This window comes from Filicampus tigris, chromosome 5 (assembly GCF_054856515.1).
Source record: "Filicampus tigris isolate MCC_2025a chromosome 5, RoL_Ftig_1.0, whole genome shotgun sequence".
NCBI lineage: Eukaryota > Metazoa > Chordata > Actinopteri > Syngnathiformes > Syngnathidae > Filicampus > Filicampus tigris.
Window position 1 is genome coordinate 19,482,571 of NC_141221.1, and position 18,075 is coordinate 19,500,645.

The window sequence follows — 18,075 nt, forward strand, 5'->3', positions numbered from 1 at the left end:
GTAACCACACTTAGGGGCAATTTAGAAAGTCCAATCAACTTACCATGCATGTTTTTGGAAAGTGGGTGGAAACCGGAGTACCCTGAGAAAACCCACGCAGGCACGGGGAGAACATGCAAACTCCACACAGGGAGGCCGGAGCCGGGATCGAACCCACGACCTCTGAACTGTGAGGCGGCCGTGCTAACCAGTCGTCTACCGTGCCGCCGAACACAATACAGAAAGTACCAATGGGCTACACTTAGATACACCAAAAATAACAAAATCGAACGTGCCGATTTGAACGTTTTGAACATCGTTTTATCCAGAAAATTTGGTTACGGTTCGAAATCGCTTAATCGAGCAGCCCTAAAAGAAAACATCAGTTTCATCAATCTGAAAAACAGGGAAAGCTGCAAAACGTTTTTGTCTGTACTGTAATTATGAATCGGAGTGTATTTAATAGTGGCATTCCATCAGTTACTTGGTAAGAGATCACATGATACACAACACATGAATGGACACATGATTTTGTTTTACTATAGTCATTCTCCAAATTGTAAAATGTTGAGAAGTACATTTTGTTGATACTGTATGGACCCAATCTGTTTAGTTTTTTTTTTAATTTACATTAATGATGGCACCTTTAAAACATGTTCTTTTTTTTCCCCCTTTTACCAGCTGATTCTTGCAGAACTGAAAATTAAAAAATACAAATAATTTCTAAATAGGTATAAATAGGTATTTTTGCATCCTTTCTTAATATAGTTTAAAAATGACTAACCCAGGTTCAAATAAAAAATAAATAGGATTACATTTTTTTTAACCAAACCACATGCACTTTCCCTTTTAGTCAGTCATTTTAGTTATTTACTAGTTTTCATTTCAACCCTTTGTGACTAAAAGGAACCCTCACAAAACCCACAGACAGATGTGGGGCTTGAGCCATTTTTGTCTCAGCACAGCTGTGGTTTGTTAGTATTAAGCAACATGAACCAAAAGGATTTATTGGATCTGCATTTTCACATCTTAAGACGTTAATTTAGATAAATGCGTCTGATTTTTCTTTATTTACTGCAGCAACAATTTCCACTTGCTTGTCATTCTGTAAATGGGTGTATGTCATTTAACTTCTTTCGATGAGCTCATGGCTGTATAACACAATACACTCTTAGATGCCTGCAATGTGAAGTGTAGGTATCAAATTTTTGGTGGATGTATTCAATGAAAAAGCGCAAGTCAATAAAATAATGATAGTACCAAGGAAGTATTCTTGGAGGATGCTACGTTTTCCAACTGCTGTCCCAGTAATTGTTAAAAAGAGATTGGAATCTTACTGTGCACACTGTAGGCAAAAAGGTTTTTGGCAACATTTTTCATTTTTGATAGCACATTTTACAGTCCACTGACTAATTTTTGAAAGAAGCTGTGGAAAAGCTATACAGACAGACATATTTTACACCAGGAAGTACGTTAACGTGAGCTGAATGACTCCACTGGTGCAATAAAAGGATGATAAGAGATAGACGATAACTTGCTGTCACACCATAATATTTACTGTTTCCCAAAGCAAAGAAATGATAGAGAGTGTGCAATATGTGGTGACATATCTCAGAAGGCTAACGGTTTGTGCTTGTTAGAAATAAAACTAGATTACTGCACAGCACATGGACCTGAATTGTTTTTCCTCTGAAATATATATTCCCATGTCTTGGTTTCAGCTGTGGATTTGCATATAATAGAGCAGGGGTCACCAACTGCGGTCCTCGAGGGTACCTGTCCTGCAGGTTTTCCATCTCTCCCTGCTGCAACACACCTGTTAAAATGATCAGCTCATCAGCAAGCTCTTGAGAAGTCTGATAACAATCCTGATCATTTTAACAGGTGTGTTGCAGCAGGGAGAGGTGGAAAAACTGCAGGACAGGTACCCTCGAGGACCGGAGTTGGTGACCCCTGTAATAGAGCAATGAGTGATGTGGTTGTGGATTTGTTCTCCGTGTGTACTTTTAAAAGAAAACTTATCAGCCTGAAGTGCTTTATCTCCATGATATGAGTAAGTTAGGTGTATTAGCGAATATGGAGAATTTAATATGGGTAGATTTCACCACTATGTCTTATTTTCACAGCAAGAGATTCATTAGGATGCATCATAGTATCGTTAATGCATTCTCCCTCTCTGCTTGTTTTTCAATCTCACATTAGTTTTCCTGGAAAAATCTTAGTTAGGCCTGCTGAGAATAACTCACAGAGGGGGATTTCTATTGTTTCTGCAGAGTAGCATACACAGCATCCATGAAATGAGCATCATCTTCCATTTCCATGGGAGTTTTTTTTCCCCTAACACATTAAAAAGCTTTTCTGATCTTTGCTGAGGAAGAATCCTTTTGTCCTCTTGGATTGCTACTGACAACTTAAGCTGGATAGTAAGCTACTGTCAATCACACAATGAAAGTTCATCTTGGCAGCTGGATGGGGGAAGCCTGTGGAAAAATGTGTGTCCCGCATTGCGGACTGGAGATGTTTTTAATTCGTCACTAGTGAGTGAAAGCTCTCCACTTTTCTCTCTTGATTCAATCTCACTAAGAAGCACTTATCTCCCTTTGCTTTAGTATCTTTGGATCTTTTGCCAATAGAACTAGAATACTTATTTTTGGAAAGTTAATATCTGCTGTCAAAGACTTTGCTGTGACATTATTCTGTGTGAATACCAAACACTGAGTGCACACCAAATAGACAATACAAGAGCACACTGAGCTCACGGAAGGTTTACACAGAGCTGGACATCGCCTAACCGTCACAAAGTTCCCGTCTACATATTTAGCCGACCCACGTGGTCCCAGTCGGTCCGAGTCAGCCAAACGGCGTCGGGAACGGACTTAACCGGTATCACGTCAAATGCGGGTGCCGCACTCTTGACACACAGCCAAAAAAAGAAAAAAAGAAACAGTGTTGTATACCTTTCAGTCCCACAGACACAATGCGTTTGCCCCATATTATTTTCATATCACCGATCAGCACGCTGTGCGTGTGTATGTGTCTGTTGTTTTGATTTGATATTTTTTCTTTATTTGGTGGCGTATAGTATATATAGTATACAGATACTACCCTACTGACAAAGTAGTTTCAGAAGTCTGTTTGCATCTTCGCCACATTACTGCCCACTTTCGACGTACTCACACACACATAGTGGCTTAGGACAAGGATTTTAGAATTTTCTCACAAAAACTCAAAACACCAAGAAATGTTGCAAACAGAAATGTTGCAAACAGCTAGAACACAAATACGTTACCATGCTATCAAATGACACCGCGGTCATTGGATGGCGTGGAGTGGTATGTAGTTGTCTGAGTTGGACTTGTGCAAGTGTTGGGAATGCTGTTTGAGCTAACACAGCAGTTTGTTTGTATGTCTGAATGGTCATAACTGCTAAGCAGAGCTGGGCATTTGACCCTTTTTTGCCGGTCCGGCCGCAACCCTTCACCCTTTACCGGGGTACCCTTCCGGCCGTGACCCCCTGCCCTTATTCATAAACATTGTCGCCCCCCGCCCCGTTCTGGCCTCCGGCCCCCCCTGAAAAAAAGTGTCCATGATTGACGCCGCTGCGGGAGAGATGCTAACGGCAGAAGCTTTTTAAGGATCACTAGCTGGCTAATTTACTATTCGAACCCGCTGTGGACACGCTTCAAAATGCGCCACTAGTACTTTACTACTTACCCAACTGCGTGTGCTTACTTCCATTGAGAGCCCCGGGGTTGGTTTTGTCCTATTATATAATTATTTGGGTGCAACAGACGGCCAGAAGTCGCATTCAACAAGTCATTTATTTTCCACACTTCCCTTCGTTCACGGCCTTCAAAATAAGAGCATACCAGCAAACCACTATACACAGCAGGTTTGCTATGGCGTATTTCCGGAAGTAGAAGACGCCAGAAGAAGTACATGAACTCCACCTTGATGTGGCAGCGTCATACTTGAGTGCTCGGCGCAGCTTAATATACTCCCGGATACACGTTTTTTTGAGTTAAGTTCCACATCGGGGGGCGTCGCTTCAAAAAGACACCTACAACAATGGATATCGTACCTGCTACAACCATAAAGGGACCGAGATGACTAGACTATGCATTTAATTTTATTGCCAAACTAGTTTGCTTTTGCAGCAGCAACGAGCTGCGTGCTGCATCCGCTCTCTCCTCTCCGTGTGGGAAATTGTATGCCATCGCAACATGTGACATAATGGACCGATCAGAGCAGCAACAATTCCTGATGTGTGCGTGGCATGTGTTGCAGACCTGCCGCCAACAGCAAAATGCGTCGGTCACGTGAATCAATGCGGCAGTTGTCTCTTGCGCCGACGCGGGAGTAGAAAGAAGCCTAAAAAGAAGCCTTTCACTGAGTAGGCTGAGATGAAATTTGGCAGCCTCGCGACCACGTCAAATGCATGAGGGCCGATTAATGGGCCTGACTAAAATCCACTTCTGGCCATGCTTAGTCCAGCCATTTTTTAAAATTTGTCAGTACTACAATGACCTCCCAAAATCAATAACACCATGGCGATCACTTCTCCACTTACACTGGCTGAAGCGGACAAGAGCATGAATGCACACACGTACCACGACTGGTTACATTTCTGACACTTAGCTACGCTAAACTCGTGTCAACTTTCAGGAGGCAGACGGCGACTGGCAGCGGGCAAGCAATCAGGCAAGCATGGATTTTTGCGGGCATTCGGCCTCAATAAAAATCAGCCTGCTGTATGTGTGATCATAACATTGGCCAACATTTATTGAGGCTGTTTGTTGCCTTGGATGCAACAATCTCAAAAATTATTTGTCTTTCACTTTTACTAAACCTCATTATAAATAAAATCATTTGTTGGCAAATCATCTCTTTATTCTGACCATAGAAAGTGGTTTAATTAACTTTTATAGCAGCAGGTTTTACAGCTACCACTGAGTAAAATGGAATCCTTTTGTAGTTTGGGCTTTAACACGGTGAAAGTAAAAGTAGTTACTTGTGAGCAAAGTTGAAATCATCCAGTTTAATTCATTTTATTGATAATTTTGTAGAGAACAGCATTTCACAATTTCTTTCACAAACCTAAATAGTCATCACCAGTAACAAATAGTCTGTTTGGGTTTGTTTGCTTAAATCGAATGTCTTGATTTGGAGCAATTTCAACAAAATTTCCCACACGCTGTCAAACTACTGTGTTGATTCTTATAAAACAGACAATACACAACATCATACAAAATTCCACCAAAATGTATGTATGTTTTTAAGTGTCACACTGACCTAAAGTGATGTAATCCACCCCTATAATCCCATTTACTAAATAATTCCAGTACATTCTTGAATTTAAGTGAACGGGATTTGTGTCCTCATGCTTTCCTCGCACAGCGCACTGATCATTAAAGTGCACTCACAAAGAGGTCAGCTAACGCCGTCTTATAAATGCTGCTTTTTTCATCCTGATTTACAATATCGTTCTGCAATCAAAGCCTGTGTGAGGGGAAACATAGAGATTAATTCCGGGGCAGAGTTTATGTTTTAGTGTCTGGTCTAGCACCAGGAATACTGATTGGTTCACAGATATTTGCTTGTCTCAACCATGCAAGCCAAATACTTTCAGCCCCTTTGGACCGCAGCCAAGTACACAGGATGGCTCAAAGGATGTGTTGTTCTCAGGATGCTCTGGGCTTTTGCCTCCAACTCTGCCGTCCACTGTTGTGATAACACTGTTCCAGACATATCACAGCACCTGGAGGTCCTTCTCAGAAAACCCTTAATGACACCCCCACTGACCGGAGCAGACAATAACAGTGAAGCAATTTCTCGGTTCCTCTTTTTTCATCCAGTTTCCCCCAAATAGGCCAGTGGCTCAGTGTTGCAGTATTTACCCTTCATCGGTCGATACTCTTTAATCCCCGAGATGATGCTTTCTCTCATGAACTCAAAATAGCTCTTCCCCCAAGAGAAGGCAAAAGCCCATTACTCTTTATTAGCTCTTAGCATCTTAAATGTGGCTATCCATTAGAGGCACGGCAACAAACACCCCCTCCAGTTCCCTTTGCAGCCTGCCAACATCTACACACACACGCACACCCCCACACACACACACTTACATACACGGCCTCATTTAATCTGGACATTAAGTAGGAGCAATAAGTGCACGTTTAATTCTGCTCATGTCAAAACATTAGGAAGCACGTTCCCCTTTCAAAACTTCTTATTATGGTGTTACCTTCCCCCTTGATACCTTGCACTTATCAGCCAGGCGGACTCCACAGACTTCTATCTGCCTGAATGATTCTTTTTCTATGGAGGCTGGCAAGGAGTAATACCGTAATGTGTCATGTATTGATTTTTTTCCCCCCACTCCTCTTTTCTTGAAATTCTTGGCTACTCAAAAGCCTAAATCATCCCCAAATGATACCTGAAGGAAATTTTGTATTTATTATTCTTGACGCACAGTCACAAATTCAATAGCCCTTATTAATTGAAAATGGTGAGAAATATGATACATGTGATTCAGTGGGATGACAGAACTTTTTCTCATTCTTGATTTCAAAAAGGGTCTTCTTTGATTGTCAAGACACACGGAGTGTAATTATTCAGTAAACCGCATTCAGAAAATCTGGAAAAATAAAACATTTTGACTTTTGATGACCATCAGAAAGTGAAGACAATCCAATAGTGGTCTGTTTTCTTTACACCTTTAAAGCTATCACATTTACTTCTGCTGATTTCTGTTAAGCTTCCAAGTCTTTCCTCTTGTCTTGACATGTTTGATGAAGCAGAAACTGACCACCCAGTCACCTTGGCAGCTATTCCAGTGTCCACCTATATTACTTTAGAAGTGCAAAGGAGAAACATGTCCATTGTTTACCTGGTGTCCTTCAGAGTTGGATGTTCATTTAGGCCTTGTCTACACATACCCTGGGGTTTTGCCAAAGGCGGCTACTAGCCTGTGGTTAGCCCTATCATCCACACGTCCCTGGAGGTTTTTCATTGAAAACATAAAACTCCGGCCACAACGGAGGTTTGCTGATATCTCCGGATGGCTGTGGACAATTCGATCTAAAGATTTACGTCCTCACTATGGATCCTTGCGAAGCTGCGTTGGTTATAGCCATTCTCCAGGCGCTTTTTGCTTAGTTATTTGTCTGCAACCAACTACTGCTTCTCGTTGAAACGTTTAAAAGCAGTTCTGACTCCTCGTCGATCCTCACGAACGAGCCTGGCGTCATGTTTTTGGTTTCGTAGAATGATGTCAAAGGACGGAAGTTCCTTCTGAACGTACAGTATTTGGCTAACTACTGCCACCAAGAGGCTATGCATAATGGTAAATGCGATTGAAAACACATTTAGTGTAGTGTAGCTGTGTTTTTAACAATGCAGTATACTCCATGTTGGAGTATTCCAACACGGACTGGGAGGGAAATATTTGGTTGTTTAATAAAAGCCCGGCTACGTGCAAACAAGGACTTATGTCCTATAGATACCTATAAATACCTGTATGATGCTTGGTGGCTGGCGCTCACCAGAGCATGCCTCCTCCCCCTCTGACCAACGCCGAATGTCTTTTACTGAATTTACCATTCAAGCCGAGGGTCATAGGCACCTCAGTTATATTTAGGACTGTCTCCGACAAATATTGTAGTTGCAATGTTTTTGTAAGCTCAAGTGTGAATTAAGCTTGGCCAAGCATCTTTTGAGTAATACTAACGGCTACTATTTTAAGTATACTTCCGTTCGTTTTTATGACTCACCCACCCAGGTTCATAATTAGACCCATAGCAATGCACTTAACAACGGAAATGCATATGTTCTGCAATTTCCGGTAATCTTTGGCGAGTGTCGTCATTTAAATTGTTCAAGTCGCAGGTAAGCCATTGCACTGCATTACTGGTTGAGCCGTTAACTGCTCTTTTCTGTTATTATCGCGTTTTTCAGCCAAATGCCTCAGCGCTTTTTGGCGATGCATTTTTTACATTCAGACCAACAGTTGTTTGAGCGGTCAAAAGATAAAAATAGGGCACGTGAATGTGTCAGGATCTGGTGTCAGGAAGTGGCGAGAAGGACCAAAGGGCAGCAGCGCGAGACAGTTGGAAGATTCAGGTGAGTTTATTGTGCTGTGACAGAGGAGTAGTGTGGCAGAACTTGTCCGGGGTGGCGTGGCAGGACTTGACCGGGGTGGCGAAGATCTGCGTGACCGGGGAAATAAAGCTTAACGTACACAAAACAAAACATAATCATACCAACGAGATTTCACTAAGGCACAGACAGACAATGACAGCACCAACGTAGACAACAATGACCCGACATGCACTGAACAAAAACTAGCAACTTAAATACAAGCATACTGACAAGACAACGAGGAACACCTGGACAATACACACGAGGTAGGAGGGAGCAAAACCAAAACACCAACACAGACCAAACATGACAGAATGAACCAGTTCCGTTCTTACAAAGCGAATGATTTCACGCGGGTGTTACAGTTCAACTCGCTTCCATGTTAACTGGCTCCCGATTCCAGCTGTGGCTGTTCGGGCAATGCCAGTCCAGTAATTTTGTTTTATCCTGTCTGCTGATTCATCACAAGCAACATCGAAACCGCATACCTGTTTAATTCTGCAATAAACACTTGAAACAAAACGTCTCGTATATAGCTCCTGACTGGCTGCAAGAAATTGTAAACATAGTAAAAATTATAAATGTAGAGAGTGTTTTTTGAACACAACACACAAAGGGAGAAAAAATAAGCACCACCACCTGAGTGAACACTCACTACGCCATAAGCTTGCACACTTTTACCGGCGCAGAATTTATACTTGCAGATCTAAATAAATTCCCCGGTAAGGGAACAAGTTAACCTGGTGCTCAACAAATACGATCATGTCAATTGGCTTCTGGGAAACAACTTGACATGGTCACGATCGTGTCACAAGTCAGTCTTACTGTAAATTCACTTGCATTTTATGATTTCTTAAATATACCTTATTTATGTCTACTAGTACTAACAAAATATGACAAGAAACAACGCTATTTTGACAATGTGGGACACATTATGGCTTTGAATCGCCCCGTGATGTGTAACCCACTATGATGTATGCTCTCAGTGCTCGCAGAATATATGGGCCAAGTAAGTTATCTCCATCCAGCCATTATCGATACCGCTTATCCTCACAAGAGTCGTGGGCATGCTGGAGCCTATCCCGGCTGTCTTTGGGTAGTAGGCGGGGGAGAACATGCCAACTCCACACAAGGAGGGCGGAGCCGGGATCGAACCCACGACCTCTGAACAACAACCTCCTCTTCCTCCAACGCATCAAACAACTGGATCACCTCAGATAAGTTTAAAATACAGGCAGTCCTTGAATTACGAAGTACACGACCTATGACGTTTCAACTTTACGACGCCCGTGCCTCTTCCTCTTTTCTTTTGTTCTCAGCACCATAGTGACTATGTTTACATGCAGTCCATATTTGGTTTAAGGTCAAAATTCCAATTTCTGAAACATTCAGAATATCCCATTTACATGAATGAGCGGACAGAGTTGCTCTGGCATTTGAACAAGCCACTGTGACGGCGGCGCACGGCGTCGTGACTGAAATGGACGCCATTTTCGCGTGTTACTTTCAACTGTCAATAAAACACTTGATATTGATGTCACTCACCACAGGAATGAAGCAGCCGGTTTCCTGCTCACTCCAAAAGTGTGCTTTTGTGCTATGTCTCTGAGCTTATTTACCTCTGCTTGGGTATTTGCGGTGGTTGTGCGCCAATCACCGCACTTCCGCATACAAGCACTTCCTGTCCTACAAAGACCAGCATTCCGTGCGGTTGAGCAATGAGCATGCTCAGTGTCTCGATCATGTCTGTGCGCACCGGCAGTATCTTTGCCTTTTTTGCCCTCTGCTTCTTCTCCATCCACCTCTCAGCAGTAATGGTAAGTACACCATCTTATATTTTGATTTTAATGTATTTTGATTTTTTTATGCCAAGCATTTTGATGTAAATTTCAGCTTTAATGGTGAAATCCGACATACGCCGAAATTCAGGTTACATCGCTAGTGTAGGAACGGATCTCGTTCGTAAATTGAGGACTGCCTGTCTTGCTTTCTGAGTTGATTTCGGACTGCCTTTGTACACTTTCCATGTTGCGCACTGGCATTGTTGTCTTAAAATGATGTCACACTTCCGGGTTGTCGCTCGCCAGGATCTCACTTTGGAAAAACGATTACTTTGCCAAATATACGAAATAGAAATGATTTTTTTTCATGCTTTATTTTTTTTGTATGATGTTTAATTACTTTGCTTGGATTTCATTTGGTATTTTCTGAAATTACTTCACACTTGATCTTTAAACAGTGACCCTCCAGTTCCAAAGTCCTGAAGGATGAATGATTTCCGCCCATAGTGGACATATTTTTAGAATCAGGCGTGACTCTTTGGCACAATACATTTTCATCACAAAAATCAATTGATTTAGTTCCCATAAGATGAATCCCTTTATTTTCTGACAGTGTCTAGCCCAGGCGTCAGCAACCCGCGGCTCCGGAGCCGCATGCGGCACTTTCATCCTTATGTTGAGGCTCTGCGTGGCTTGGGGAAAAGAAATTATAAGTGTCCGATTGAAGCGCATGTTATAGGTCTCAAAAACGTGCAAAACGTCTTCGTAGTAAGTCAAAGTTTTTGGCCACTTTCATATGTGGTAGATCGGATATCGAGCAGATTTTTTGCAATGCGACCGCAGTCTGAACCGCGCCAGGTCGCATTGTTCCGACATTGACGTCCAAAATGCGCTCCGCGTGGGCGGATAGACTAAAGTGCTGGCAACGGGGAGATTGACTCTGCAAAGTTGTTTTGAGTAACAGTATATATATGAAATCTTCATTTCAGATGTCAAAAAGTGTTTGCGGCTCCCAGTGTTTTCATTTCCGTGGAAATCGGGTCGAAATGGTTCTTTGAGTGAAAAAGGTTTCTGACCCCTGGTCTTCTGGCTAAATTGTTTGTGCCAATGTATAGAATATATAGTATAATGCTCTCACGAGGCTGCACCAAAATTTAGAGAAGTAATAATGTTCAACATGGTCAGCACATCTGCTTTTCTAAATACCGTTGCGTGGTAGAGAGTCATTTTATATTAACATAAAGAGAAGGAAATATGCAGATACTAACATTTTATTTTTTTCTGTCTCAGCATTATGCCGGCTATCATTTTCCATGTTAATTCCTTAAGATAGGTTAATTTAACTTTGCATGCTGTGGATTCCAATTTGTATGCTGAATAAGATATATTTCTCTCTTTATGTATATTCTGCTATGTCGCTATTATTCTAAGCCTATGTTTAAGAAATATGAATACCAAATGCAGTGTCTTCTAATATGTATAATTAATACAACTTTTTCCCCAACTATTTTCCATTAATATTTCACCTTTCATTTGCTGGATTCAAAATCTTTGAGTTGGAACAAGTCAACAGTCATCATATTGTGGTTCTGTTAGATTTGATATTTAATATAAAAATGTCTATTCTTCACCCGTTTTAGCACTTGTTGGATAAATTATTGAACAGTGAGGGCTTGAAATACTGTGCATTGTAGTTAATAGACAACAACATATACCAATGTCGTGTTTGCAAAGTGCTCTGTTATGGCGTGGCGTGCCATGGTGGTGAATGAAAATGCCTAATGTTGACTAGTTTGACTACAGGTTTACAGGTTATTATACCTTTTCATTCCTCATCCCAAACCAATCCAATCCCAAACTAATATGTTCAACTTTGTTTTTTCTTAGCATATTCTTTCTGACTGTGTTTACTGCACTTGAGTTTGGATATTTTCAAGGCATATTATTTTGTAGTGGCTTCAGTAGTCTCAGTCATTTTTCAGGTCTTTTCCTTAACAAGATTTTCTTATGCAGATGTGAGGTGAAATGGCTTTGAATCGCTCCGTGATGTGTACTATATGTGCTATGCTATTCACTGAAATGGCTGCATGTCAAAAGAGGATGTACAGTACACCTACAGTTCTCCATTTACCATAAATGATGTTTTTGTTCAAATGAATCATGCATTACAAATAATTTTGAGTAGACCTAGCCACTTTAACTGTGTGGTCTATTCTTGATTTAAAATGGTAACAAATACAGGACAGTATTGTGATTCTAATGTGTATTTCATTATTTTAGACATTTAAAAGTGTATTTCCCCATCTCCTTTTGGGCAAACTTGAATTGATTGTGCTTTTATACAAGACACAGCTTGTTTCTTTTCCTTATAATGCATATATAGAATACATTTGACTTCAAAATAGGTAGTCTCAGCAGTTTGACCAAAGTATTATATTCTTGAAGTATTATATTATAAGCTCCACACACGTTTCTTCAAAAGCTCCACTATTTACCACTGTGCTGTAATTTGAAGTAGTTTGGAGGGTGATTCATCTTGTCTGGATCATTTTTCTCCTTGCTGGTGTCATTATTATCAGAGCATTATCACAGCGGCCCCGCAGCGCTCAAAAAATGGTCCACCCCTCGAAGAAATTCATTACTGTTTTGATAATGATTTTTTTGATCACATGCTGAAAATTGGATATTCTGGTTATCACAGAGCTTAGCAAAGCTTTCATAAAGTATTTTTTAATCTAAAAATAAAACCTAGCCACCATTTGTGTTTGCTACACAATGTTCCGGAAATGTATGTTACATAATAGACCTCAGGTAGGCTCATCATGTCTATATGCTTATTCCATGCCTGGTTTTTTTTGGTACTTAAAGTAAATGTTTACCTCTGCTGTGAAGACAGTATATTACAGCAATGGTAGTGAGGTCTTGAGACCAGGGGCCTTTTTCTTTGCTTTGACTTGAAGGCTCAGACATAAGCGGAGTGATGTTGTTACCCTGGGACGCTGAGACAAGTCTTTGTTCCTGTCTGGATTTGTGGTTGCCGCACATTTGTTAGCAATGTAACATAACGCCTACAACAATTGTTCTTGTCAAGAAACACCACTAACCTGCTGCTTGTTTGTTATTCCGTTGCTCCAAGCTCGTTGTCTCCTCAAAGGCAGTCTCTATCTGAAACAATGAGGTGATGCTGGAAGTCGGAACATCACTACATTTTGGTTCAGAGTCAACAGCTGCATTTTGTCACATCGTACAATTTACAGTGGTGATCGGTGGAAATAAAGTATGTGGTAGATAATGAGGGTGTGGTGTGAAAGTATGATCACGTAGCAGATTGGACTTAAGAAGGTCAAAATCAACTTTACCTTTTCTGATGCACTTTGTACAGTTTTTCAAACAGGAGGTCCATGCACAAAAAAATGTAACCACAGAGAATACTTGTTTTTTTCTTGGAAATTTGTAGTAGATCATTGGAGATTTTGTTGTTGTTCATTAAGCAGGTTTTCATGTGTCTTCAAAGCCTTTGGACTTAAAACAGATTCGCATCTGTATAATTTCTTACATTTTTAGGGTCCTATTGACCAACTTCATATTTACATCCTCTAACTGACAATCTTCACTCCTTGTTGCATGGCACTTCCGATTCAGGGCACTTTTTGAATCTGTTTATGTTTTTTCCCGTAGTCACCAAACTCAATTAAAGGTTTTTAAATCAAGTCAAAGTGCATTGTTGAGCCCAGAAAGTATTGTACACTCCATTGGCGCAATGCGTAGAAGAGATGTAGCCTACAGTACAGTATACCCACTAGAGGAAGCCTCAACTAATTGAGGACATGCAGACCTAGCTGTCGTCTTTAACCAGGAGTCCTCGGCGATCTCTTCTATTCACTTGTATTGAGGTAACTGTGTTTGGCTCCAATAAATTAATCGTAACTTGTCGAATTCTTTACTGATTTTGGCACAGATTGTTTTGTTAGAAACAGAAACAGAAAAGCAATTTTGATGGTCATGACACTTGGGTAATTTTATAATCAGGGATTTAATAATAAGATAAGATCAATTCTTTTTAATCAGAAAAAGGTTCGATCGGCAAACAACAAAACAACAACAACAATAAACATCACCTTATCTTACATATTCTTTTGTTTTTCTTGCTATTACGTTGTTGAACAGATGTGATTGAAGCACAGGTAAACGTTTTGAGAACACATCAATTAAAGCAGCACTGGGCAAGAATTCGACCTTAATAAAATGTTTTCACTCTTTTAATGAAGCATTGACTTACAAGTAGTTGAATGGGCCTTGTGTCACACAGCCACTGGAAATATAAGTGTAATTCAGTCCAACTTGCAGGCCAGCGAGAGTTCAGTATTTCACGACACTACGCGTTGGCTCGCATGGGAAATGTGGTTGACTTTTGTCAATACACTACCGCTTTTGTCCGCATGGCACCGCCATAATAAGCAAAAACTGACATATGACACAGTGTTGCTTTAAGATGGGCAAAATGTAAATACCAGCTTATCTTCTATTTTGGATTCATATTTTTATATCCAACTCCACAGGAGTCAGTGCCTCACCAATCATGAATCTCATTGCATGTCAATGCAAAATTAGGAAATTCCAAAAGACGGTTTCCTTCTTTTTTGCATACACTATCAGACTTTTACCCGGAGATTCATGTCAACCTACGAATATAATGAAAAAGAATCAAGAACAATTTTGCGTCATCTAACGGCAAGTCTATTCTCAATCAGCATTATCTCACATGGTCTTGAGGGATTTTTTTATTGCTAAATTCATCGTAGCAAGAAGTGCGTAATTATTCAAGTTTGTTTTGCTTAACATGGCTGCCGCCCATAGCTTTGACTCAACTACTCTCTTCTCTCCTGCAGTTGCTGACAGTCGAGTCGTAGAGGGATTGCAGAGATATACTTCGATCCCCACATATCTACCGGTCACCTACCAGGTGCTCAACACTGACTTGGCATTCTTCCTGAAGGAAAACAATCAAGACTTCATGAGGAACTCTAGCCTGATGTCACGCACCGAGTCTTTCTTCATCTACCAGGCCAGGAGTTTGCCTTCAGTGAACTCCAGCTATGGGCCGCTTTCTGTGGAGCAGCCGGTCCCCATAGAACTCCTCCAGAACCCAGGCTCCTTTCCTGCCTCTTCACTTTTTACGGTTAATTGGAAGGTTCAGACTTTTATCATGAATACCAAGATCCACCTGGCCAAGCCCAAAGTTCAAGTTCTATTTTATATTGCAGGCAGGGACTGGGATGACTACAGTGCCATCAAAAAGCTTCCCTGTGTGCACATGTTTGCTTTTCATGAGACCCAAGAGGTGCATGGCACCTGCCAGCTGAAGGGGGAGCTGGGGCTTTGCGTGGCTGAACTGGAACCCTTGGCCAGCTGGTTCAGCCCCCCAAGTGTCGTGCCAGGACGCCAAAAGAACCTGGAAGCAGCTGAGGGAACCCCAGTGGAGCTGTACTACATCCTGCAATCCACAGAGGGAGGTGAGTGCCATTCAGAAGAGGCCAAGAAGGAAAACTTCCTCCGCTCAAGCCAGGATGGGCTGTTTGGTTCCTATACTTCCACGCCTTTAAGAAGGATTGGCAGTGTGAGGCTCTACCAGACTTCCATTCCACTCCAATTGGCTGAACACAGACTGGATCATAACTTTATGGTTTTGGTGCCCGCCTCGCCAGTCAGTCAGAGAGAAACGGTCTCAGCCTATGTCACCGTGTCAGCCTATTCTGCTGTGGAAATGTTCACTCTCAGGTAAGGATGAACCTTTTTTCTGTTATGATGTGTCTTAAGTGTCTGATACAGGTGTGTTTAGGTGTGTTGTGCATCATAAATTGTTAGTCACAGGTTGACTGCGATGTTTTTTTTTCCCCTTCCCAATCCAAGCAGATCTTATCTCAGCTCATAAACGGTGCCTGCTAAGAAAGGTTAATATTATTCAAATAATGAAAGTGGGTGACAAAGAAGCTGTCTGACAAAATTAAGTAAAACACAATCAACAAAAGTGTCTGGTAGGATGTGTGGATATTCTAAAGACAAGCTAGAATTGTATATATTTCTGATGTAAACATATTGATGAATCAAACGTAGAGTCTTTATTTGGTTACGCAAAACATCTTTTTACGCATCCAGTCATTTTTTATTGCATCTCTGATTATCAGCTTAATTGCTATCATCAAATGTTTTTTTGATTGTGACCTGAGCTGAGCTTTGTGAAGCCAGTTTTTTTGTGCTGGAGCTCATTAGCTTGTGCAGGTAGACCTACTATGCAAGCATGCAAGTTGTACATGTTTTTTTTGGTAACTTCAACATAACCTAGTGGTGCTGTTGCTTCTTATATCTTCAATTAAATACTAACACCATCGTGAAATAGAAGGTTGTTGGGTTATGTCTCAGAGATGGCTTCACGGGAGGGGGGCGGGGGTAATTGCATGGCACAGAGGAGTCAGATTTATTTGGGTAATTAACATGTGATGGAAATGAGGATATCATTAATTAATATACATGTCCATTAGTGAAATGACTGAAGCTGATTTTAATCACACTGGTTTAGAACATTTATAACTCAGTGGAGACGCTGTAGTGAGGGGTCAAGCCAATTAGTTATCCCACGTAAAGATAAACAAGCTGAAGGTTTCTGCATTGGTACATTGAAAAGTGGAAACTTTCAGTATGTTTTGAGGCTGAAGCTGTGTATTCTTCTGGCAAAGGAATGGACCGCCATGCACACATACATATTAGGAACAAAATTGTTTTTATTCAAACATGAAAACCCAAGTGAGCAAGACACAAATATAGAGGAAACGGAAAACAATGAGGACAAACGGCCCTCACGAAAAAGATTGATAATATGCGGATACTACAAAAAAATGATGGAAGGAAGGTACAGGTGGTGCAAACAAAAACGGAATCTATCTACACAAGATAGAAAACAAGAACACAAAAATCACTGAAGTACTTAACTGAAGTACTGAACTACCACCACGAGACAGAAGCCTAAATACAAAAGCCAAAAGCAGTGGCAACAAGCAAACCAGCATGGAATGAAATACTCCGACACCTTCCTTCTAGTGATGGGTCAAAATGTTCCGAAGCTTCGAAGTGTGTGTCCAGCAATCCAGGACAGAATTTCTGAAGCGGGATCGAAGTGTTAATATTATTAACATCAATGACGCATGAAGTCTCGCTGTCCCGAGAAGTTGTTCATGTGTTGGCGCTGACAGACATAGAAAATCTGCAGAAATGTTGCAGTAGGCCTGTTGGAACTTGGCCAATTTTCAGTGACAAATACATTTATTCCATGGAGTAAAAAAGTTAATAAACAATTCAATAAAACGTGTTCCCACATATGACAACACACGAGTAACGCAACGAGTAAATCCGTCCAAGATATCACACATATTGTATGCCATGAAATAGGTTTCAAATAGTAAATGGTGCAACCGCATGTTGCTCATAGTAACATATTTCAGAACTTACTACTAGACCCGGGGTGTTTTTTGAAATTCCAATTCCAACTATTTGTTGTTCTTTAGTCATTTTTGGAGTTACCTCATTATTACATGTTTTCCCTTCTCAGGTGACAAGCAGGTTTGATTTACGAAGTAGAAGTGCAGCGACACCTCACAGAACCCAACATTGGCAAAATTGTTTGTTATAAGTGTAGTAATGTCAAAATTAAATTTAAAAAAAACATTGACAACCCCCTTACACTAAGGCAAAAGTGCCACTTTCTGTCGACTGAAAATTAATACTAATCACAGCTCACCTGTTTTCTGAAGCTGAGTCATGATTGGTAGTTGCCTGAGCCCTGAGTGACTGTGATGTCATTTTCAGTCGTCATTAAGTGGCACATTTGTAGTCCCCTGAGATGGCTAAAAACGGATGGATTTTGCTGCTTAACTCATATACACAAACGCAATATCCATTAGAATGCCATGTTAAGACTAGTGAAGGCGCATTGAACATACTGCAAAGAATTTTTTTGAGGTTTACTTTCTTTTTAATAAAAAGCATTCATATACACAATCAATGTCAATATCACAATCTTTTGTTAAGCAAAACATAAACATAGCATGTCATTTTTTTTTCATTTTGTACCATAGCATTAACCACAAACTAGTCATTAAGAGATTACATAAATGAACCCCAGAAG

General features: G+C 40.8%; 1 protein-coding gene across 1 annotated transcript in view; it reads left to right on the forward strand.

The window, feature by feature from the left end:
- The window catches only part of LOC147147692 (transmembrane protein 132C), a 149,491-nt gene that overhangs the window by 11,151 nt on the left and 120,265 nt on the right, over window positions 1-18,075 (forward strand). The window contains exon 2 of the mRNA XM_086031703.1: window positions 14,786-15,674. Coding sequence (XP_085887829.1) covers window positions 14,786-15,674 — 889 coding nt within the window. The remainder of the gene's footprint in view (window positions 1-14,785; window positions 15,675-18,075) is intronic.